This window comes from Galeopterus variegatus, unplaced genomic scaffold, assembly GCF_000696425.1.
Source record: "Galeopterus variegatus unplaced genomic scaffold, G_variegatus-3.0.2 Scaffold18, whole genome shotgun sequence".
NCBI lineage: Eukaryota > Metazoa > Chordata > Mammalia > Dermoptera > Cynocephalidae > Galeopterus > Galeopterus variegatus.
The window spans coordinates 1,252,485-1,277,541 of record NW_007726129.1 but is presented as its reverse complement, the minus strand read 5'-3'; the positions used below and the strand labels follow the sequence as shown (position 1 = coordinate 1,277,541).

General features: G+C 44.4%; 1 protein-coding gene across 1 annotated transcript in view; it reads right to left on the bottom strand.

Moving 5' to 3' along the window:
• The window catches only part of RANBP10 (RAN binding protein 10), a 60,044-nt gene that overhangs the window by 31,581 nt on the left and 3,406 nt on the right, over positions 1-25,057 (bottom strand). Inside the window, exon 3 of the mRNA XM_008567478.1 lies at positions 6,885-6,937. Within this exon, the coding sequence (XP_008565700.1) occupies positions 6,885-6,937 (53 nt within the window). The remainder of the gene's footprint in view (positions 1-6,884; positions 6,938-25,057) is intronic.

Sequence of the window (25,057 nt, the reverse complement as noted above, 5' to 3'; positions counted from 1 at the left end):
CAGCTCAATTACCTCCCAAAGGGCTTTTCAATCCCACCCTCTCTTCCCCGTCTCTCTAGTCCAGGCTACTACCACCTCCTTCTGAGGAACCACTGAGCCAGTCTCCTAAGTGGCCCCCTTGCACCTGCTCTTGCCCTTCTGACCTGTGCTCTGGCAAGCAAACATGAGCAGGTCATGTCCCTGCTTAAACCCCTCAGTGACTCCCCATAACACCTAAGGTAACCCACACTCCTCACCAGGCCCTACTGGCCACACAGACCAGCCTCGCTGGCCTGCACCCACTTCCTCAGCACCCAGCTCTTTTCCACCTCCTTCCCACGTGCTCCTCACTCTGCCCAGACACTTCCTCTCTCCCCACCAGTCCTTCTCTCACCCCTCATCACTCCGCCACTCCTGGCCTGTCTCCTCCTCATCCTGAATGTCACTTCTCCAGGAAAGCCTGTGTCTAGCACACCCCCATGGCACCCTGTGTTGTCCCTTCACAGTACTGACCAAAAAATGCAAAGGGACCACCCCTGGGTTAACTAGTGAGGATCTATCTCCCCTGCTAGGCAGGGTGCATAGGGACTGGGACTGTCTGTTTAGTATGCCTGTGTTAGGCTCAGTGCCTGACACATCACAGGTATACAACAAATTAATAGGGCTGTCATGGTTATGATGAAATAGGATACTGTCCATAAAGCATCCAGCACAGACAGAGCCTGGAACAGAGGGCCACTCGGTCACCAGCAGCTCAGTCACGAGAGCTAAGTGCCTCAGTGGCAAGAAAGATTTTCTGTTCACTCAACACCATGACAGTGCCAGAACAAAGACTTCCAAGCTCTCCAAGGAGAAATGAACTGCCTGGAGACAGTTCTTCAGAAGCTTGGCAGCACGGGGAGCCATCACAGAGCTGCCAATGCTGCTGTTCCAACAAAAGCCTGGTCCGGGGAAGACAGACCTCCGAGGCAACAGGACCTGCCCTGACAAGAGCTTCCCTTCAACACTGGAAGGGCCACCCCAAAGGGCTAACCCCTGCGCCTCCTTGGCCTAGGATCAAGGTTGATCCTTTTCATTCTTGTGGCTTCGTCCAGGGTGAAAGAAGGTTGCCTGACATTACTTAGAAGGAATGTCGACGCAGCAGCCTGACACTTGACTCCACCCAGCAATCCAGGCTGGCTGCCAGCACGTGAGGAAAGACGCCTCCCAGGGCACTTCACTGCCACAACCAGCCAGAAGACCCAGTGCATCCCTCAGGTCTCAGGTCTTGCACTTGCCTGTGGCTCCTCACTGGTACCTGGACATCCACCAGCTCCTCCATGGAGGTGACTAAGCACCACCTGCCGGTCCTCCCTCTGCGCTGGGCACAGTCCATATACCCAGCTCTAGACAGTCCATATACCTTGTCTAGACCTGCAGACAAGAGCACAAACAGGCCCTTGCCATCCATTGGGGGCCAGACCGCCTAGAATGAAAGAGCCTGGAAAGGAGGGACTGCCTCCTCAACTCAGAGCAGACCTACATCCCCGAGGGAGGTGTGCACTCCCCACATATTCAGAGATTACTACTCCTAAGCCTTGCTGTTCACTCAGCACTGGTCCCACTTCTTTCTCAACAGCCCAGGAAGTCACACTGTGGGTATGTTGATTCCAACAGTGCAACAAGCAGGAGTGGCTATCTGCAATATTTTCAATACTCCCTTGGAAGACAAAACACAAGGGGTGAGTGTGCATGCTGAAAGAAGGTAGTCAAGCTGGTACTTGACTACCACTCAGGCAGTCAAGAGTTGTCACGCTTTAGGTGAAAAAGAAACCCATTTCACAGACAATTTCTTTAATGTACAGAAGAAAAAAAGGCAAAAGCAATTGAAAAACAAAGGGCGATATTCATTCCTCCCTCCTAAATCTTCTTGGGAGGTCAAGAGGGCAACTACCGACATACTGAACACTGTCACGTGGAACCCACAAATCATGAGAAACAATGCAGCAGGCAAGGAAAAATGATGACAAAAATCAGTGTGAACTCCATTTCTGAGGACACAAGACAAGCACAACTGCTCCTGTGTACATGTTAATACAGGTATACAAAACCCTCTTTCACAAACACAACATGATTTTGATTCCTCACCCTCAGTCAAACATAGCCCAGACCACTAGATGCCTAGTGGAAGCCAGCAGGACCCATATCCCTACAGCTATATCCCTTCCAGGGCTGTGCATTGGTAGTCCAGGAAATCCCATTCCCTGCTGCACAGATATCGTGAGTTCATGAAGACAGAAAGAAAAGGAAGCTCAGCTTGGCCCCTTGGCCACCCAGCTCCTTTCAGCCAGGCTCTGGCCCTGTTCCCTGTGCGAAAGCTGAAGCCAGCCAGGCCAAAAGTCCATGTTCACGCCTACAGTTATTGGCCACAAGCAGTGGCCTCTTCCTCCTGCACCCACAGTCACCAGCACCACCTTCTCCAGGCTCCAATCAGTGTCCTTTACCTGCTGCTCTGCTACTCTTATCTGAAGACCCCACCACTGTCTCCCCTGCCCAGCACTAGCCATCAGGCCCACAGCTCCTCACACTCTCCAACCCAAAGCCCTTGGGTTAGTACAAGGCCCTAGGTGACATCACTTCCAAAATCCTTTTCACCCTCTGGTACAAATCTATAAAATATAAATGAGTAAGAAAACACAAATATATAGAATACTACATCATGGATATACTCTGTACCTATATATTTTACAAAACCTGATTGCTCTGGGGTATAAATCAGTACTAAGTAAAATTCTTAAAAAGCAGACCACATATATCCTGATCATGATGAAATAAAGTCAGGCTTGGCCAATTAAACACATAATTAAATAGTGCCCAACCATGTAAAAATTACAGAGTAACCTATTCTCTTCAATGTAATCTGGGTCATAAAGAAAATCCAGAAAAAAGAATGTAATAAATAATTTTTTTTTGGCAGCTGGCCAGTATGGGGATCCGAACTTGTGAACTTAGTATTATAAGGCTATGCTCTAACCAACTGAGCTAACCAGCCAGCCCAGTGTAATAAATACTTAAAAATGAAAAACTAAAATGGCATATCAAAATTTGTGAAAAATACATAAAGTAGAACTTGGAAGAAATGTCTCACAACAAGCATTTACTTTTATTACCAGGAAAATTAAAATATAACACCTATACCTAGAATATGAGAAAAAATAAAGTAATAAATCAAAGGAAAGAAGGATAAGGAAAATAAAAAGCAGAACCAAAACACCTCAAAAAAATACTAGCAAACTGAATCTAGCAATGTATAAAAAGGACTATAATACAAGATCAATATATGAAAATCAGCAGTATTTTATACACTTACAATAAACAATCCAAAAATAAAATTAAGGAAAAAAAAAGTACTGGGCTGGCCAGTTAGCTCAGCTGGTAGGAGTGTGGTACTTGTAACACCAAGGTCCAGGGTTTGATCCCTGTATTGGCCAGCCTCAAAAAAATAAAGTTAAATAAATAAAATTAAGAAAACAATTACATTCACAGTAGCATCAAAAATAATAAAATACTTAGAAATAAATTTGATGAAAAAAGTGTAAAACTTATGCTCTGAAAACTACATTGTTGAAAGAAATGAAAGAAGATCTAAATAAATGAAAAATGTCCCATGCTCGTGGATCAGAAGATTTAACATTGTTAAGACAGCAATACTTCCCAAACTGATCTACAGATTCAATGTCATTGCTATCAGAATCTGACACACAGATCTTGTGCAATGCAATATCAATTTGAAAATGCCAGTAGGATATTTTGGAACACATAATGAAAGTCTGGTTGGTAGGGCCATGAAAGAAACAGACACACTGCTAGTAACATCCAAAAACAGTCCAGTCCAGAAAAACATAAGGGCTACAAACATTTTAACTATATTAAAATGTTAACACCCCTCATAAATAATATCAGAAGCAAAAACAAGCACTATGTGCAAAGATGTTTGTAAGCATTGGTCAAAACAGCAAACTCCTCCAGACAAATAGAAATATCCAATAAAAGGTTGGTCAAGCATGGTGCACCCATACAAAATGGCCCCGCATGGACCTATTAATGGTGACCAAATATAGGAAGCAAGAGTGTGTATGCCAACTACATGTGCATACACTTATCTCAGGACTGTGATTACTCACAAAATCCCTCTGAGCAAATGGGGACAAATGCAATCCTAACCTGCAGACAACTGAAGCCCCAACTGATGGCCAGCAAGCCTGGAGATACACCAGCCCTCAAACACCTCATCTAAACTGAACACCAAAGTCTCAAAATCTGAACCCAGTCTAGGCCACCACTACCACTCTCCTCCCACCAACCATATATCCAAGCAATCTGATTAGCCTTCACTTCAACCAACTGCCTCTTGGAAATCAGAAGCAGCTGGCAGAAAGGCGTTAGCTGCTGTCATGCTTCATCCTACCTCCCCACCAAAATACATTCAAGTAGCTTCCAGTCTGTTTATGAATCATGATTCTTTCAGTGTGGGAGAATGTTTGCTCAGCACCAAGAAAAAAATAAATAAATAAGTGATCCCAGAAAGTGAAAGCACCAAAGGCGATTCTGATCTTCCAAAACAGCATTAGGATGAACAGTGACAGTCCCACCATCACTCCTAAGAGGGGTGCCCTCCACTCTATCCCCACATCTGTCCTGTGCTAGATCTACCCAGACATTCAGCTAGCCCTGTACCCTGGAAAAACCAAGGGCATCCATCCTTTCCAGGCAGAAGTTCTATCTAGATGCAATCTGATTCCTACTTTCCACCTTAAGGAATAATCAGGGAGATGATCAGATATGACAGGAAGGAAAACCCTGAGGAGTTGGCAGTCAGAATGAAAATGAAGATGAGCACAATATTCACTGAACACTTAGGCCCATTTCTCTTGCCAAAAAGAGATGCACCAGTGAGGACAGAAAAAAAAAAAGTGCTGACTGTCCTAATGTGTTAGCATGAGGACCAATGCACTTCATCCATGGTCTCCAAGCCCCTACTCCTCCCCACAGGCCTACCCTCTGTGCCTGGGTTGAGTCTGACTTCAAAAAAAAAATCCAGAAATGGATTTTCCTACAATTTTACATTGGCAATGTCAAAGCACATGAACAGCAGGTTGGCCTCAGATCAGTCCAGAGGGGTTAAAAGTCTCATCTTGTGAAAAGGGGAAACAGACTAGGCTGGCTCCACATGGCCCATCTCAAAAGAGACTCACGTCAGCCCCGGCAGACCCTGAACACCTCACAACTTGTCTACTCCACTCCTTTGATCCCAAACTCAATGGGCCAGCGAAAACAATTTTTACTGAAGGAGGAACATAAGGAACCCAGAATACCAAGCCCAGAACATGGTAAAAGGCCACATCCTAAGACAACCTGAAAGACAAACAGCAGGGTTTCTTGTTGCAGGGACATTTGCTTTTATTCATTTTGTTTAAATTTCATTTATCTTTTTAAGACAGATAAAATATTCACACAAAAGAAAATTCAAAAGCTTCACAAGTGAATTCAAAAGCTTCTCAGTCCTATTCCCAGACACCTGTCCCTTCCCACGGGACAGCCAATATTACACATTTTTTGTTTTGGGGTTTTTTTTTGGTAGCTAGCCAGTATGGGGATCCAAACCCTTGACCTTGGTGTTATCAAGACAGTATTACCAGTTTTTTTCTAGATTTGTAAAGATGTTCTATGCATGTACAAGTAGATACAGATATGTTTTTTGTTTTCTCTTTTTTCTTTGCACATTTAATAGCATATTATACACTGTTCTATGTCTTAAGTTTTTTACTTAAATATACATCCAAGAGATTAGTCCAAATCAGTACCTTAAGAGCCCCCTCATTCTCTTTAAGGCTGCATAGTTTTCCTTTGTATTGATTAACAAAAATGTATTTAACCAGTCTTCAGGGTTGCTTAAACCGCCATCCAATAACAGATTATGGAAGTTACTTTTATATATTAAACTCAAAAAAGAGTCAAATTCCTGACAGTTAGTGGAATCCTAAGCAAGTCCTTATTGCAAGTATTTGAAATCAGCCTATTAGAAAAAAATTTATGATTGATATTAAACACAGACTGGAAAAGACATAGGTTGAAGTACTACTCCCTCTTTGGAGAAAGCCAGCTAATCCGTGTCATAGGCACAAAGCACAGAGGGCCAGGGCATTTTGCTTGCCTTCATGATGGTGTCAGGACAGCTTACACTGTGCCACTTCTTCCACTCAAGGGATGAACAGCCTTAGAACCATCTTCTGGAACCAATCAGCTCATGGTGGAGGCTTCTGTCTCAACTGTGCCCAGCCCAGGAGTGGGTATGAGCCATTGAGCAGAAAACAGCTGAAGGAGTATGAGGCTGGTAAAGGAGGACCAAATGCAGAGCCCAAAATATTCCACTAATCTGAGGCTGCTGTCAACCCAAGTCTCACACACATCCTGCTATTTATTAAGAAACTACATTAACCACACTCCACATAGGAGGCCACATACAGACTTTGATCTTTAACCTGGTGAAGTAACAAAGGAGCCAGGGCTGGCAATAGTCTTCCTCCCAGCACATGCCTGAGTCTTAGGGTGGTCAGCAAAGGCCAATGGGAGCAAGGGCTATTGAGGCATATCCCCACTGGGAGCAAGCTCAGGTCACTTGGTTTTGACTGCAAACAGGTCAAATTCCATGAATGACAATCAACCGCCAATTAATTTTGGGATGGAAGCCCACACCATCCTAGCCCAATGGCCGCCTTTTAGAATCTTCCCCTCAGTGGCTTGGCTTGACTTGAGGTAGATGGCCAGCAAACAAAGTCCTCCCCAGCCTCTCAACTGCCACCATGACTCTCATCACAGAATAGATCAGGAAAGCAGAACAAATGTTCTCTTAAACAGTGACTCACCAGGAAGTCTGTTCATGTTGACACCTTGAGCTGAGAGTCCGATTCCCATGTACCTTCAAAAAAGCACATGTAAAAAATTTTTGGTTAGCAAATGATTATGCATCTCCTTTCTCAAATATTTCTTGGTAAAAGACAGAAAAATGAGAAAAGCAGTGAATGTAGAGACAACATTCTAGTGGTTCTTGGAAAACATTTACATTTCGGTTTTCTAATGGAAAGCATCTCAATGCCTCATGCAGCTGGAGAAACAGAAGGTAGTGTATGTAACCACGAACCACTGTCTTCAGTTTCAGAGAACAGTGTCCTAAAATCATGCTTCCAGTTCTTTGGCTTTCTGGCTCCTGCTAAAGCAGCAGAATCTATCCCTACGAAGTGCCTGAAGTTAAGTAGCTCAATCCTAGGTAGTACTTGGCAGAGCAATGCAAGGTCAAACCCATAGGGACAAACCACTCTGTAGCAAGGACCAGAGTGGTAAAAGTACAGCCAGGCTGGATCTGTGCAGACTCATCAAGACCACTCACACAGAGCTTCTTCTACGAGAGTCTCAAAACTCATTACTCCCCCCACATGTTCCTGCTGGCCTTTCAGTCCATGCAAACCTGGGGGTGGTGATGTGTTAGGTCCCCAAGAACCTCCCACTGCTCCCACCCCAGGTGCCTATGCAACTAAGCCACCCATAGCAAGGTGGGGCCTATGCTGAGGCAATTATCAAAGACGTCTCAGTGGCACTCATAAGAGGGCAGGCCAGAAAAGGTAAAAACATTCTTTTTTAGTCTTAATTTTCTAAGTGTACAAAGAAAAAGGTATTTCCCCAAGAACTTAGAAAAAAGAGAAATAAGTCATCACCTTTTATGAGTAAAATAGTAGAAACCCACATATGATGCCTGACATTAACCACATATGAGCAACAACAGGTAGCTGAGATGCTCACAATACTCAAAGCACCAACCAAGGAGGCTGAGCTAATAAACCTTCTGGTTGTATCACAGTGTGAATGCATTTAATGCCACTGAACTGTATACTTAAAAGTGGTTAAAAGGCGGGCTGGCCCGTGGCTCACTCGGGAGAGTACGGTGCTGATAACACCAAGGCCACGGGTTCGGATCCCATGTAGGAATGGCTGGTTAGCTCACTGGGTGAGCGTGGTGCTGACAACACCAAGTCAAGGGTTAAGATCCCCTTACTGGTCATCTTTTAAAAAAATAAAAATAAAAATAATGGTTAAAATGGTAAATTTTATGTTATGTATATTTTACCACAATAAAAAATATTTTTTTAAAAAAAGCAATTACATGGGGTTTACCTTAACTTACCCATTTCCCAGTAGCTGTACATTCACATTCTGATTGCCCCCAATTGTAACTCTGTAAGGAATCTGCATACATTTCCACATCTTGGACTATTTCTTCCCTCTCCTGGCATGCTACATGCACCTATGTACCTGTTTACTAACACTCCCAGGGTCCCCACATCATGGTGCCCCTGCCAGTCCCTCATCTATAGCAAATGCCTCCTTGCCTTTCTCTGGCTAACTGCACACCTGGGTTTTGGGAGAGCAGACTCTACCACCCAAATAGAGGATTAGGCAGGGAGGAAAAGCTATGACCCACCCACCTTCCTCTGAAACCAGCTATCCCCATGATTCTGGGCAGGAACCAGGAAGAGACACAGCTCTGATAACTTGGTCTGCAGGACTGAAGGGAAAGAGAAGAGAGGGAAAAGAGAAAAGGAAAAAGAACAGCACTTCAAAAAGGAAGCTCCATGGTTCAAATGGAACTTGTCTTCCACTCTGTGTTGTTTTAAGCAACATTTGGGACACACAGTTGGATCTTTAAAGGTCAAAGATGTGAACCAACGTAGCCTATAGCTGGACAGAACTGTTCAGCCCTTCCCAGGAACAAACAAACTACCTGCCACCTCCTGCCAGAAGGGGCCAGCTTCAAGACCATCAGGAGCAGAAGCTGTGTAAGCCTGATGGCAAGATTCCCATTAGATTAAAGCCTGTACATTTTCCCAGAAAAACAGCAGCCCAAATAATCAATTTCCTGACTTTATGTGGTAGAGGCTGCCAATATGTGGTAGAGGCTGCCAAAAGCTGGTCTCCATTCCCTCGATGCCTCAGCTGACCAAGCCGCAAATGGCCTTGCAGTCATCAATCCAACACACTCAAGTGCAACATAGCCAGGAGTTTGCCTGACTTGGATGCCTGCCACACATCCCGCCCTGTTCAGAGGGGCCTGGGTCTGTGCCCAACACCACACGTGGTATCATCCCTGGCAGTCAGGTTTCCTGATACTAAGGTGAGGGCTTCTGTGTGGAGCACATGTGCTTCCTGGGTGACCCTCAACCTCTTAAAAGCTAAAACAAATAGGGAGGTCAAGGGTCACCAAGGAAGAATTATGCTTGCCAGCAGCAGGGCTCTGGTTCCACAATACTGCATAGGAATAAGGAACCACTAAGACACCTATGCTTAAAATACAAGTTTCTTAGGCCTCCCACAGGAGAAGCCTCACGTATCTCGAGCAGCTAGCCCTCAACATGTTCCTATAGACTCTCTGCTCCACATGTGGGATGGCCTGGAAGCCAGCCTCTGTACAAACCCCTGCCTCAACTTGAGAATCTGAGTGGATGAGCTAAGGGTAGAGCAGCCAGAGGAAGGTGACACCCACACTTGGGTGCCATGACACCTCCAGGTGTCAGTGACACAGCAGCTCCAAAGGAGCCCAAGTTGCATACTCAAATGAGGTCCGAGCTGAGTCAGAATTTAAGGGAAACAAGACCCAACTTTTGAAACACTAGGTGACATTCTTTTCCAAAAGTATGATATTATAAAACTACAAAAACATATAGCCTTCTTTCATCTGGCAAGTCTTCACGTACTTGAAGACTATTATCCAAACAGTCTGAGATAAGCAAAGCAGGTAAACGAGCTATAAGGATCCTGTGAATATATTAAAAAACACTGAATCGTATACTTTAAATGGGTGAATTGTATGGCATGTTAAATAATATCTCAATAATACTCAACAAACTAGGAAGAAAAGGAAGCCACCTCAACCCAATAAAGGCCATATATGATAAACTCAGAGCTAACATCATACTCAGTGTTGAAAGACTGAAAGCTTTTTCTCTGACATCAGGAACAAGACAAAGACACCACTTCTATTCAGCATAGTACTGGAAATTTTAGCCAGAGTAATTAGACAAGAAAAAGAAACAAAAGGCATCCAAATTGGAAAGGAGGAAGTAAAATTATCTCTGCTTACAGATGACATCGTCCTATATGGAGAAAACTCTAAAGATTCCAACAAAAAAAGTGTTAGAGCTAATGTCAGTTACCCCATCTCTTGCCTCTCAGTTGTGTTTCTATTCAGTAACAATGAACAATTCAAAAAGGAAACTAAGAAAACATCTCAATTCCAATAGCATCAAAAAGAATAAAACATTTGCGAAACTAAACCAAGGAAGTAAAACACTTGCACACTGAAAACTACAAAACATTGCAGAAAGAAATTGAAGATACAAATAAATGGAAATTTATTGCCTGTTCATGAATTGGAAGACAATATTGGTAAGATGTCAATACTGAAAACAAAACTATATTTTTGGCCATAATGTAAAGAAAATGGAATTAAGGTGAAATCTATTATTTTACTAGCTTGAATAGCAATAGCTTTTAGAGGAAAAATAAACTTCTATTTTGGAAAAAAACAAAAAAGATGTCAATACTACCCAAAGCAATATACAGATTCAACACCATCCCTATCAAAATCCCAATGATGTTTTATCCAGAAATACAAAAATCCACAGGTACTCTCAAGGGACATCAAATGGTCAAAACAATCTTTGAAAAGAAGAACAAAGTTAGAGGACTCACACTTCTTGATTTCTAAACTTACTACAAAGCTACAGTAATAAAAACAGTGGGGCTGGCCTGTTAGCTCAGTTGGTTAGAGTGCTGATAATACTAAGGTCCAGGGTTCAATCTCTGTACTGGCCAGCTGCCAAAAAATACAAAAAAAATTTAAAAATTAAAAACAAAGAAATTTTAAAAAACAGTGAAGGACTGGCCTCAGCCAGTTAGAGCACAGTGTTGTAACACCAACGTCCTGGGTTTGGATCCCTTTACCAGCCAGCAGCCCCCCCCCAAAAAAAGATAAACATACAGCAATGGAATAGAATAAAGAACCCAGAAATAAACCCTCACATAAATAGCCAACTGATTTCAACAAGGGTGCCAAGACTATTCAATGGGGAAATGACAGTTTTCTCAACAAACAGTGCTGGCACGTCTGGAAAACCACAAGCAAAAGAATAAAGTTGACCCTCTGCCTTATACCATATACAAAAATTAACTCAAGTCTGGTCAAGATGGCAGAATAGATCTCCCCAGCATCACTCTCTTCCACAAATCAACCAATTTACAACTATAAAAATGCAACAACAGCCAAGCTGGGTCCGCTAGAGCTCATGGGAAGAGGAGGAGAGACATACAGAGTTCATGAAGGCGGGAGAAGCCACGATGAGAGAAAGAAAAAACTGTTTGGAACATTTCAGGCTGCAGCCACTTTAAGGCTGGAACTGCTGAGCGCATGGAGCAGGAGCCAGCAGACGCCGCAGCTATGTCCTTTGAATGGAGTTGCTTGGAGGTGGCAGGCGAGAAGGGTGCCTTGGTGGCCCCCAGGCCAGCAAGACCACTAATAGGGTTCCCGTGGACCCACACAGGAGCAAGGAGCCAGAACAACTGAAAAAAAGGAGCCATTCAGAGGCTGGTGAGTTATCGCAAAGGACCAGTGCATGGCCCGTCCTATGGGAAGTGTTTGGAACACAGGTGGTGGGAGAGACAGGCTCACCGGGAGAACACTGAGACACAGCAAGAAAAACCAATCCACCCCCAATCAGCACAGGACCACTCAGAGGAGACTGGTCAGGAATATAGAATTGCATGGGGTGCAGTTTGATAAAAAAAAACTCAAGCCCAGATCAGAGTTTCTACACAACCCAGGTAGGTGCACTGGGTCTCTGGAGAGCCGAAAGTACCAATAAGGTCAACCATTAAACCCTGAGCTGCACAAAAAGCCTTCCCTAGGGAAACAGCAACAAAGCAGCAATTTAGTTCAACCACACAGCTCAAGTACTGGTTCCCACAAGAAGTTCCCCCATTTTAGAAATAAGCAAAGGACAAAAAATTAGTTCCGGCCCACGCACACCACCAGCACCTTGGGGCCCACCCAGGGTCCTGAGGTATAGAGCCAGGGACCAGACCCCCCGTATAGCCAGGTACACCACTGGCACCAGGGAGCATGCATGCCAAAAACATCACCTCCATGTGGGTGGCCTACCACAGCCACCACAGTAACCAGGGCTGCCGTGAAAATGACTAGATGTCACAACCACCATACAGATGGCCTGCCAGACACTGGAGTGCATTGACACAAGGAGAGTCACCAGTGACCAAAGAAAAGAAGAGGATGTCTATCTCCATAAAGCCCATTCCAGAGTGACAGAAGAAGCATCTGCTCTATGATAATATTGGGGGACCTGAACACACTACTCAGCATTGGACAGATCATCTAGGAAACAGATCAACAGAGTAACCATTATTCTTTCAGAGGAAGAGAAGAAATCCAGGGTTATCAGTGGTGGGCGGGGTGAGGAAGAGGGGGATAGGGAGAGACTGGACAAGGTGCATAAAGAATAAGTACAATTTGTAACTATATATATACTAGTAATATTGATTTGATCAACATACGTCAACATTGAACCCCAAAAATATGTATAATCAATTATGATTCAATTAAAAAAAAAATTTTTTTTTCATTAACTCAAAATGGATCAAAGACTAATCATAAGAGCTAGAACTATAACCCTTAGAAGAAAGCACAGGAGAAAAGCCTCATGAAATTGGATTTGGCAATGATTTTTTGGATATGACACCAAATGCACATGCAACAACAAAAAAAATACATAAATTGGGTTTCATCAAAATTAAAAACTTTTGTACACATAGGACACTATCAACACAGAAAAAGGCAACCCAGGAAATGGGAGAAAATACATACAGATCATGTATCTGATAAGGCGTTCACCTCCAGGATATACAAAGAACTCTTGCAATTCAACAACAAAAAACCAGACAACCCAATCAAAAAATGGGCAAAGGACTTGAATAGATTATTTATCTAAAGAATGTAGACAAACAGCCAATAAGCACATGAATAGACGCTCAACATCATTAATCATTAGGGAAATGCAAATAAAATCCACAATGAAATACTACTTCATACCCTTTAGGCTGCCAACGAGTCAAACAATAAGGAAAGCAGGGGAAAAAAGGAAACCCCAAACCTAAACCCAAGCATGTTCTCCTGGACACATACTGCAGTACCTTTGCATCTAAGGAACAGGAAGAATGACATTAGGAGGCAACCTGATATTGCTGATATCTGGAGACACTTGAAAATGACTGAGTTTTTAAGGAGCTGTTGGGTCCTTGCTAAAGTTGAGTAATTCAGTAAAAATAGGTATGATAAATTTCTATTTATAGAGGTCCTTGCAGTTATTCACGCCTTCCACAAAGATCCCCTGTGCCCAGTATGGTGCTAGGGACACAAGGGTGGGGGCCTGGACTAAGTCCCTGCCCTCAAGCAGTCTCCAGCTTCAAGTCAAGGGCAGGCCAGAGTCAGGGTGCACTGAGTGGAAACGGGGAATTCTCTGAGGAAGTGAAGGCTGAGCCAAGTCCTGGCAAAGGAAAGGACATGAAAAAAGAAGAGCCTGTTCCATACAAAAGCAGCAGAATATGCAAAGGCATAGGAGCAAGAAAGCAGCCACATGGTCGAAGAACTGAAAAAGTTCAGTGTGGCTGGGTGACAGTCTAGGGAGACCTAAAAAGGGCCAAAGCTGAAGCAGGAAACCAGTTCTGTGCATACACAAACTGCAAGCTAGCTTAAGGAGTCAGAACTTCATGGGAGGTCAATGGGGAGCCACATAAGGGGTTTGAAAGGGCCGGCTGATCAAACAGCTGATATTTGGAAAATAGACTGAAGAGGCAAAAGCGGACACTACCAAAGCCATCCCATTAGAAGATGACAAGGGTTGGACAAGGACAGTAGCAGTGGACATGGACTGATGTGGAGAAGCCAAGTGTTCTCTAGAACACAACGAACTAACTGGATGGGGAAAGGGTTAAAGAACCCCAGGACACTGACCAGCACAACCAGTCACCAAAGAAAGGTCAATCCTCTAAGACCTGCTTGGAAATTTTGGAGCCAAAGTGCTCAGCCAGAGTCAGTAGCAGCCATTCTCCAGCTCTGCTCCGGCCCTGGCATTTATGCCATGCACAAACATCTGAACGGGAAACATACCTGCAAGGAATGAATATATTGGGCAATCCCAAGATTCAAATCTCACCTGTGCCACTGAGTTCACCATGTGCCCATGGGCACATCACATAGCCTCTCAGAGCTGCTTCATCAGCTATTACCATGAGTCCAGAGAGCCCTTGGTGTTGCCATCCACAGGATCGGACAAAGGAACACCTGGGCGCAGTGCTGGGATGGCTGATGGTGGACGACTGTACAACCCCACTCTGTCCATTAGTTCATGTACTGGAGGCTCTTCCAGCATTGGAACCTGGTAAAGGGAAGTAGGCCATTCTCAAAGGCCTGTTTCTTGGGACGTCTAAAAACAAATGCCTGTTGACGTGGGACTGCCAAGGAGGAAGGAGGTGAGCATTTGCTTCCTCACTGGTAATGGGCCAGGCTATGCTAGGAACAGTGACAGATACAGGCTGCCTTAGTCAGCCTGGGAGAGAAGGAGACAACAAGGGCTCTCACTCTCAGTGCAGGTGACGAAGTAGACAGAGCAGCTTAGCTCCCCACACTTCCCTTCTCCAACAGGGCTTTCTTTTCAGGTAGCAGGAAATCTGAGGAGCTTGGGGGAAAACTTACTTACCCCACAGCATGAGTGAAAGTAAGGTAAACCCATCTGATTTACTCCTATAAGGCAGCAAAACGGAGAAGAAATACCACTTCCCAGAGAGGTGAGATGGCCAGTAAGTATAGAGGGACAACAGACAAGCTCTCCTTGGCAATGAGGCCATGAGTAGGTCTCTAACCTATCAGTTCCTACCCTTCACTGTCAACACCACAATGCAAGCTGAAGATACAAGAAGAGTCACTGTGCCCCCCTGTCTGGCTGCAGAGAGAAGACAGCAGCAAGCGTGTGCTGCTTGAGCTAAGCAGGGCTGAGATCCACCAGACAGCAAAACAGAGGAGGAGCAATGGCACCTGGAGATGGGCAGCAGAGGCCCTCAGCTGACCACACCCACAAGATGGCCAGGCCCGCCCAGAAGCTCTCACCGTCCACTGCAGGTAGTGGGGGGCAAATTGGCACCCTGGAAATTGTCTACCCTGAGAATGGAGTGGCAGCTCCTGGGACCCATGCTGCCCTCCGCCCACTCCTTCCTCCTCTGCCACCCAAACAATAGTCTGCTGAAACCCTGTGGTCACATGGAGAGATGCGAGCACACTCCAGTTAGCTTGGATTTTCCTTCTTTCTCTTTGGTTTTCCAGATTTTCTACAATTAACACAAATTATTATTATTATTATTATTTTATTTTATTTTTTTTAAAGATGACCGGTAAGGGGATCTTAACCCTTGACTTGGTGTTGTCAGCACCACACTCTCCCGAGTGAGCCACAGGCCGGCCCAACACAAATTATTTTTATAATCATAGAAAAATGACTTTTAAGAACCAGCTAATGGGGCTGGCTGGTTAGCTTAGTTGGGTAGAGCATGGTGCTGATAACACCAGCGTTCAGGGTTTGATCCTTGTATCGGCCAGCCGCCAAAAAAACACCTATAACATAAAATAAATAAATAAATAAATTAGAACCAGCTGATGACCACATACTGAGGAGGTTGTTGGCTCTCACCCATCAGACTCTCCCCAGGATCACAGCAGCGGACATGCTGGGGAACTTGGCTTTCATAGTCAGCTTCTCAGTATACCCAGTTCTCTGAGCCTCGACAGGAGGGCAAAGGTTGTATCAGAAAATACAACCTTCAGGGCCGGCCCGGTGGCGCACTGCTACAGTGCGCCGCTTGGGAAGCGCGGCGCTCCCGCCGAGGGTTCGGATCCCACATACAGACCGGCCGCTCACTGGCTGAGCGAGGTACAGGAGCAACACCAAGGGTTGCGATCCCGTTGCCGGTCCCGGTCCGGTCCGGGCACAACACTGAGGGTTGCGATCCGTTGCCAGTCACGAAAAAAGACAAAAAGGAAAAAAAAAAAAAAAGAAAATACAACCTTCAGAAACAGTCAAAATCCCGGCTGAGCAGAGCAGCTGGGGCCCAGGCTCACAACACATCTAGGCACGACGCAAGGCACTCACTCATGAGACCCTGCTGCAGCAAGACAGACTCATCACAACTCCAACTGACTAGAGATTCTTCCGTGACTCAGATAGGCCTGGTGGTGAACAGAGGACATGACCTTAGAAACCAGGGCCGCTTGACTCTCACACTTTCCAGATACATACAAGGCTAGAGGGAGGAGACTACCCCTTTACTGTAGTCTTCCATCCATTCCTGAGAGAGAGCTTGGAGCACCCTGCACAGGGGGAACCCTTTGGCAATGAGGCTGACATTTCCTTCCTGCCTCCTCAGGAGAAGCATCTGAAGAGTTTTCAAATAACAGGAACACTCTGCAGCAGGACTCCATAGACAGTACCCCTGACTCTGAAAGGCTGGTCTCAGACACTACAGCCTAATTCAGGACTGCAGGTCTTGGATTTCAACCCACATCTCAGGTATCCTATCAGAAAAGGAGAAGTTGGACCAAAGGGTTCCTAAGCTCTTTCCTGGCTCTGACCTAGAGACTTCAATTCTTTGCCAAACAATTTCTATTTACTTTTGCAAATTTGCCATGCCCAGATGCAAACCCTGGAAGACTAATGAAAAAGTCAACAAGAAGTCATCAAAGAAAAAGGAAATTATAGACCAATATACCTTATTAATACATATGCAAAAATCCTCAACAAAATAGTAACAAACCGAATCCAACAACATGTTAAAAAAATTATACATCATGACAAAGTGGGATTTATCCCAGAAAGGCAAGGGCGGTCCAACATAAGAAAATCAATCAATATAATAAACCACATTAATAGAACAAAAGAAGAAAAATCATACAATCATCTCAACTGACACAGAAAAAGCATTTGACAAAATCCAACATTCTTTCATGATAAAACACTCACAATAATATGAATAGAAGGGAACTTCTTCAGCATGATAAAGAACATTTATGAAAACTCCATGATTAGGTTAGCTTAGTGGTTAGAGCACAGTGTTATATAACCAAGGTCAAGGGTTAAGATCCCCATGCCAGACAGCCACCAAAAAAAAATAGAAAACTCCACAGCTAACATCATACCCAATGGTGAAACAGTGAAAGCTTTCTCCCTAAGATCAGGAACAAGACAAGGATGCCTGTTTTCACCACTACTAGTCAACACAGTATTGGAGTTCTAGCCACAGCAATTAGACAAGAAAAGGAAATAAAAGGCATCAAATTGGAAAGGAATAAGTAAAACTATTGCTATTTGCAGATGACATGATCCTATATATAGAAACTCCAAAATAATACATATACGGCTACTAGAGCTAATAATCAAAATAAGCAAAGTGGCAGGGTACAAGATCAACATGCAAAAATCAGTCGTATTTCTATATGCTAGGCAATAAACAATTTGAAAAGGAAATTAAGAAAACAATTCCATTTACAATAGCATCAAAAAGAGTAAAATACTTAGAGATAAATTTAACCAATGAGACAAAAGACTTGTACACTGAAAACTATAAAACATTGCTGAAAAAGATTTAAAAAGACACACACAAAAAAATTAAGACATCTGTGTTCAATAGACTGGGAGACTCAATATTGTTAAGATGGCACTACTCTCCAAATTCATCCACAGATTTAATGCAATCCCTACCAAAATTCCAATAGTCATTTTTGCAGAAATTGAAGATGATCTTCAAAATCATATGAACTTGCAAGGGACCTCAAGTAGCTAAAATGGTTTTGGGAAAAAAAAAAGTTAGAGGACTCACACTTCCTGATTTCAGAATTTATTAGAAAATTGCTGTAATCAAAACAGTGTGGTACTGGGCCGGCCCGGTGGCACACTGCTACAGTGCGCCTCTTGAGAGCGCGGCAGCCCTCCCGCCGAGGGTTCGGATCCCACATACAGACCGGCCGCTCACTGGCTGAGCGAGGTGCGGGAGCAACACCGAGGGTTGCGATCCCGTTGCCGGTCCCGGTCCGGTACGGGCGCAACACTGAGGGTTGCGATCTGTTGCCGGTCATGAAAAAAGACAAAAAGGAAAAAAAAAAAAAAAAAACAGTGTGGTACTGGCACAGGTAGACATATAGACCAATGGAATAAAACATAAACTCTAGAAATAAACTTATACATCTATGGCCAAATTACTTTTAACAAGGGTGCCAAATCCATTCAATGGAGAAAGAATAGTCTCTTCAACACATAGTGCTGGGACAACTGGATTTCCACATGTAAAAGAATTAAGTTGAACCCCTACCTCACACCATATATAAAAATTAACTCAAAATGGATCAATGAAGACCAGCGTGTGGCTCACTTGGGAGAGTGTGGTGCTGATAACACCAAGGCCAAGGGTTCGGATCCCTATATATGGATGGCCGGTTAGCTCACTTGGGAGAGCGTGGTGCTGATAACACCAAGGCCAAGGGTTCGGATCCCTATATATGGATGGCCGGTTAGCTCACTTGGGAGAGCGTGGTGCTGATAACACCAAGGCCAAGGGTTCGGATCCCTATATATGGATGGCCGGTTAGCTCACTTGGGAGAGCGTGGTGCTGACAATACTAAGTCAAGGGTTAAGATTTCCTTACTGGTCATCTTTAAAAAAAAAAAAAAAAAATGGATCAATGATCTACATATTAGAGCTAAAACTATAAAATTCTTAGAAGCACAGGGGTAAATCTTAATAACTTTGGATTTAGCAATGAATTCTTAGATATGACACCAAAAGCATGAACAAAAGAAAAAACAGATAAATTGGACTTCATCAATATTAAAACTTTTGTGCATAAAAGGACATCATCAAGAAAGTGAAAAGACAACCTACAGAATGGGAGAAAATATTTGCAAATCACATACCTGATAAGGGTTTAATATCCAAAATATATAAAGAATTCCTATAACTCAACAACAAAAAGACAAACAACCCAATTACAAAATAGGCAAAGGACTTGAATAGACATTTCTCCAAAGAAGATATACAAATAGCCATATACAATAAGCACATGAAAAAATGCTCAACATCACTAGTCATTAGGAAATGCAAATCAAAACCACAATGAGTTACCACTTCATATCTAGGATGGCTATAATAAAAAAGAAAAAAGGAAGGAAGGAAGGAAAGAAGGAAAACAACAAGTGTTGGTAAGGACGTGGAGAAATTGGAACCTTCATGCACTGCTGATCAGGATGTAAAATGGTACAGCCACTGTGGAAAACAGTTTGGTGATTCCTCAAGAAGTTAAACATGGAATTACTTTAATACCCAGCAATTCCATTCTTAGGTGTACAGTCATAGGAATTGAAAAAAGGGACTCAAGTATGCATACCAATGTTTACTGCAGCATTTTTCACAATACCCAAAAGGTGGAAATAACCCAAATGTCCATCAACAGATGAATGGAAAAGCAAAATATGGTATATATACATATAGTGGATTATTCAGCCATAAAAAGGAATGAAGTTCTGATACAATCCACAACATGGATAAACTTAAAACATTATGCTATGTGAAATAAGTCAGACACAAAAAAACAAATATGGTAGGATTCCACTTATATAAACTATCTAGAATAGGAGAATTCATAGAGACAGAAAGTAGATTAGAGGTTACCAGGGACTGAAAGGAGGGAGGAATGGAGAGTTACTGCTTAATTGGTACAGAGTGTCTGTTTGAGGTGATGGAAGTTTTGAAAATACTTAGTGATAGGGGCCGGCCTCTGGCTCACTTGGGAGAGTGCGGTGCTGATAACACCAAGGCCGCGGTTTCCGATCCTTATATAGGGATGGCCGGTTAGTTAACTTGGGAGAGCTGACAACACCAAGTCAAGGGTTAAGATCCCCTTACCGATCATTTAAAAAAAGAAAGAAAGAAAGAAAGAAAGAAAATACATAGTGATGACAGTTGCATAACATCGTGAATGTTATTAATACCACTAAATTGTACACTTAAAATGGATATAACAGCACATTTTATGTTATATATATTTTATCCCCCATACATGTGCATGAAAAGTCACCAAAAACAACCCCATCTGCATGCCAACATGAGCCTCATCTGGCTTCTCCTGGTGACACAAGTAGGGTTCTGGCACAGAGGTCAACAAAAAGCATCAGAGTATTCTGGCCTCATGTCAGGGTCAGAAGAAGTCCCTCACTGCTAGCACAGAACAAATGACAAAAGTAAAGAACATCACCCAGCTCTTTTTTACTTTCTATCAATTTCTTCTTAGAGGGAAGGTTGATTTTATGGGCTGGCAAGCCCCTTGGCACTTTTAATAACTGATACATACATGAACCAATGACTATGGGACTCAAACTTTTTAAATTTAAGCTCCATCTCAATGGGATGTCTCCAGACCCACAGAGCTCTGATAGGGAGTGAGGAAAAGGAGAGAAGAGATAAGGTCCTCAGCCTCAAGGCTGAGATGGCTCTTGAGGGCTGTGAGAAGGTACCAGCTCTGCTGCCCACACTGTCAGCTGAAAGGGCCAGTCACTGCTTCCCCCTACTCGAGACTTTGAAGGAGCTCCTGGAATCTCACCTGAGTTTTATTTTGACATGTAATACCTTAGCCACACTCGGGGCTGGCAATCTTGTTCCTATCAGAATCTGCTCCAGATAAAGAAATCAACAGCTTCTACAACAGAGGGGATATCTGGTACTGTGGTTACAAAATGGTCCCAGGGAGACAGTTTAGGAAAACACCAACAGACATTTAGGTCTGAAATGGGGGCTAACATTCAACAACAGGGATTTTATTTGATAGTCTGATGGGCCTGCTAAAAGCCATAGTCCATCATGACACTGGCTACTATGTGCAAGCTGATCCTCCAGCAATCATAACCCCACTCTGTCCCTCAGCCAGAAAGCCATGCTGTCACCCACTGAGCCCAATTCTGTACGGGCAATACAGAAAGAACGGACCCACTGAGAGAAGGAGCATTACAGAGATGAATGGACCAGGCCCCAGCACTATTCAAGCAAAAAAAGACCATGAGGCAAAGGGGCATTGAGTCAGAATGTGCTCCCATGGAGAAAGGCGGTTTTGAGCATGGGTCAGGAGACTCTTGTATACCCACTGCCACCAGAACTATCAAAGCCCAGAGAGCCCACCAGACAGGAAGAGGAAGCCCTAGGCAGGTTACTCACATACCCTGCATTCTGTGCTCCTTCCCTAAAGGGCTGACAGAGTCTCAAGTACCAAACTTTGACTTTCCAGAGCCTGCCACATTCAAAAAACCAAATGCACTGCCCTTAACCAGAGGGTGTAGCCATTTGGTGCTCCAGCTTAACGTGAGAGGGTTCCCACCAGACCCTACATCTGGCTCTGGGCCCTAACCTCTACCTCTCTGGCCCTAATTACAGAGCTAGAGCACAGCTGTGTGTGGACATGACAAATATCCTTAGATACTTAGACATTACCCTTAACTCTCTAGTTATAGGTGTCCATCCAGAAATTGGCTTTGAGTTTGCTGGTTTGTAATGTTTATCTGGCATTTTTCATTATTTTCAGCCAGGGATCTTATTTAAGCAACCTAGCCCACCATTACATGGAAACTTAAGTCCTAACCATTTCTTAAGCATCTATGTACTGAACCCTTTTTTGCTTGAAATATCTGGAATGGTTTCTATTTTCTTCACTTGCCTCTATTTATACAATGTACGTAATGGCAATAAATGTGATTTTGTTTAAACCTCCATCTCTCTGTCCCTCTGCTATTTTTTTCCTTTTCTTTTGGTGGCTGGCCAGTTCAGGGATTCAAACCCTTTTTATTTTTTTTTTAAAGATGACCGGTAAGGGGATCTCAACCCTTGACTTGGTGTTGTCAGCACCACGCTCACCCAGTGAGCTAACTGGCCATCCCTATATAGGATCCGAACCCATGGCCTTGGTGTTACCAGCACCGCACTCTCCCGAGTGAGCCACGGGCCGGCCCGGGGATTCAAACCCTTGACCTTGGTGTTACAAGGCTGTGCTCTAACCAACTGAACTAACCAGCCAGCCCCTGCTGTCTATTTTTAAAATGTATACTGTGTCAGGTGTTGAAAGATCCTATGCATTCTTTTACAGTTAAAAAAAAAACACGGCTAGTGCTCCAGAACCCAAGTATTCCATGTCTTCAGAAACAGCACAATGTGTTACCTGGGGAGGGATGCAGCCCAAAGCTCAGCATCTGCCTGTGAGGCCATCAGCTCCAGCAGGACAGTCAGGGAGAACAGGGCACAACCACTGCCTGTACCTGCCTTGGGCACGGACTGTACCTACTTCTCAGGGCAGGCAGGACAAGGCCTTCCCCAGGTCCACAATGAGCACCACACTTCTTAACAGCACTGTATGATGCACAAAGACTGGAATGGTGAGACTCAGGGTGAGGGGCCAGTCACAGGATCTAGGCTGGAAGGGCCTAGGCTCAGTTGGCTCTCCAGAGCAGGAATGCGGCTGCTCTGGGTCACTGAGCATCGCTCTGAGTCTCCATGGAAAATCATTTTGGGTGATTGTGACTCGTGAGAAAGAGAGAGAGGTGCTTGGGCATAAAACATAGGATGATTGTATTATGGAGATGAACATCAAAATTTTAAAAATAGAAAATAAATAAAGAAAGGTGGTGTCTTTTGGATGGGAGCTGGCAAACCATAGTATCAGAGAACTCCAGAACAAGAGTCCTTTCACCTCCAAGAAGCCTCCCTGACTACCAGTTTTCAACATCCCACCCCAGCATCTCACCATACAGGGGAAAGGCCAGCCAAGAGATGGAAAAGACAACTGCCATGAGAAAACCATGGCTGCAGCCAAGGACCAGAAGCTACTGTCCCAAACTAAACAGGACTCTCAGCCAGAGGAGCCTGACTGAACCAGACAATCAGAGACTCTTCTTCCCTATCCACTCTCAAAAGCATGGTAGATTCAGAGTCCCCACACACTGCTGCTGCCCTCAGGATAAAGCCCATGCTCCTTGGCCACAGCACACAAGGTACTTTCGATCTGGCCCCTGCCTACCTCATTCTCTGTACTCCACATCTTCTTATGCACTGTTTCTTCTGCCTGAAGTATCTGCTTCTCACTTTGTCCACCTAGAACACTCTAACTCCTCTTTCCAGATTCAGCATCATCACCTCTTCTATGAAATTTTCCCCAAACTCTGAGGTACAGAAGGAAGTCTCTCCTCTGGGCCACCCGTCCATATGCACACATTGTGGACTGACCCTGTGAGGTCATGTACATGAGCATATCTGTCTCCTCTCTAGACAGGCCTCATGCCTGTGCTCCTGGGGCCCAGGCTTGGGACAAAACAATGGGTGCTGTGTCCTGGTATGTAGAATGGATGAGTACATTGCTGCCTGGCCAAAGAAAATCAGCTGCAGGAGCAAGCGAAAACCGGCTATGGCCACAGACCCCTGCTCAGTTACAGACGAGAACACCCACACCCCTCTCCACCCCATCCAGTGCTCTAGCCCAGGCTTGCTGTTCTTGGGTAGAGCCACCCATCACATGTCAGGAGGCCTCCGCCACTGGGATGATGTTACAGTCTATTTTGAGGGTCACACTGGAGCATCTGTCAGCCTGGCCAGCCACACCCTCAATGTGTCATCACTAAGAGCCAGGGACTCCCACAGGTCTACAAACTCTGCCTGAGGAAGCTATTCTCCTTTAAGAGACCCTCAGTTTCAGGGCCTCCTTGGCTTCCTGGAAAGATCAACCTGGATGCCCCTTATCTCCTGGCACCACTGGCAGAGCTCTGATGTCTTCTCCTCTCCCCACCAGACCTGCTCCCAGCCCTGGTGACTTGGCAAAATGCAGCTGAAGCCCATCAGTCTGTGCCAGGATCTTAGCTCAAACACAGCCCCTCCTCCATCGCTCTCATATTTGGGGAGTGCCCTGAAAGCCCAGCACCCTGATGTCAAGCTAGTTACCAATCAGACTCATACATCCAACAGGTCTTGCCTGCTGGGAAAATCCTACTCATCCCTCACAACCATGCCCAGGCTCTGCCTCCTCTTACAGAGAGCTTTTCAGTCCACTCTTTACTGAGCGGGACACAGGCTTCCTGAGGACAAGGCTGGCCTGTGCTGGCTTTACTTCTGTTCTCCCTGCACCTACCATAGGGCCTGGCACATAATAGGTATGAATAAGTATCTATGAACCCTTGAAATGAAACCTTTCTGATTAGACCACCTTAGTGTGTTCTTCTACAAAAGATATCATCAGAACAAAGGCCTTTCTGGAGAACAATGACACTAACAACTGAGTTCATAAACACCTCTTACAAAGGAGATGATCTCAAACCTACAGAAAACAAGTTTACAGATTCAATGGAACAGTAAATCCATCAAGCCCAGCCTAGAGCCTGCCACACTTCTCTGACCCCACTCAGTACTAAGCGCCTTTCAGCTCTGTCCTCTAACACTGCAATCCTGTAAGAATCCAACAGGTCATTCCTTCACTCTTCACTCTATGCAGGGAAGGAATGCAGTAGCAGCCCTGATGGGGAAGGCGGCAGCAGCATGGACACATGTGTCTGGGATCAGGCGAGGACATCTGACAAGTTAGGCTGCTCCACTGTGCAAACATCCCAGGGACTCAGGGCTCACCTACAAAACGGGTACATCATCATTTGCTCCAGCCACTTTCCAGAGCTGCTATGAGGGTCAAACTAGAAAACACAGGAAAGCTACAGCACCGGTTAATGGGGTCAGAAATATACCTCCAACATGGACGGAAACAAGCCGATCAATGTCTGCCTCCCCTGTAACTGCCCTCAGCCCCCTCAAAAACACGCTTAGCCCATACCAACATCTGGCTATATCCCAGCCATGAGAAGGT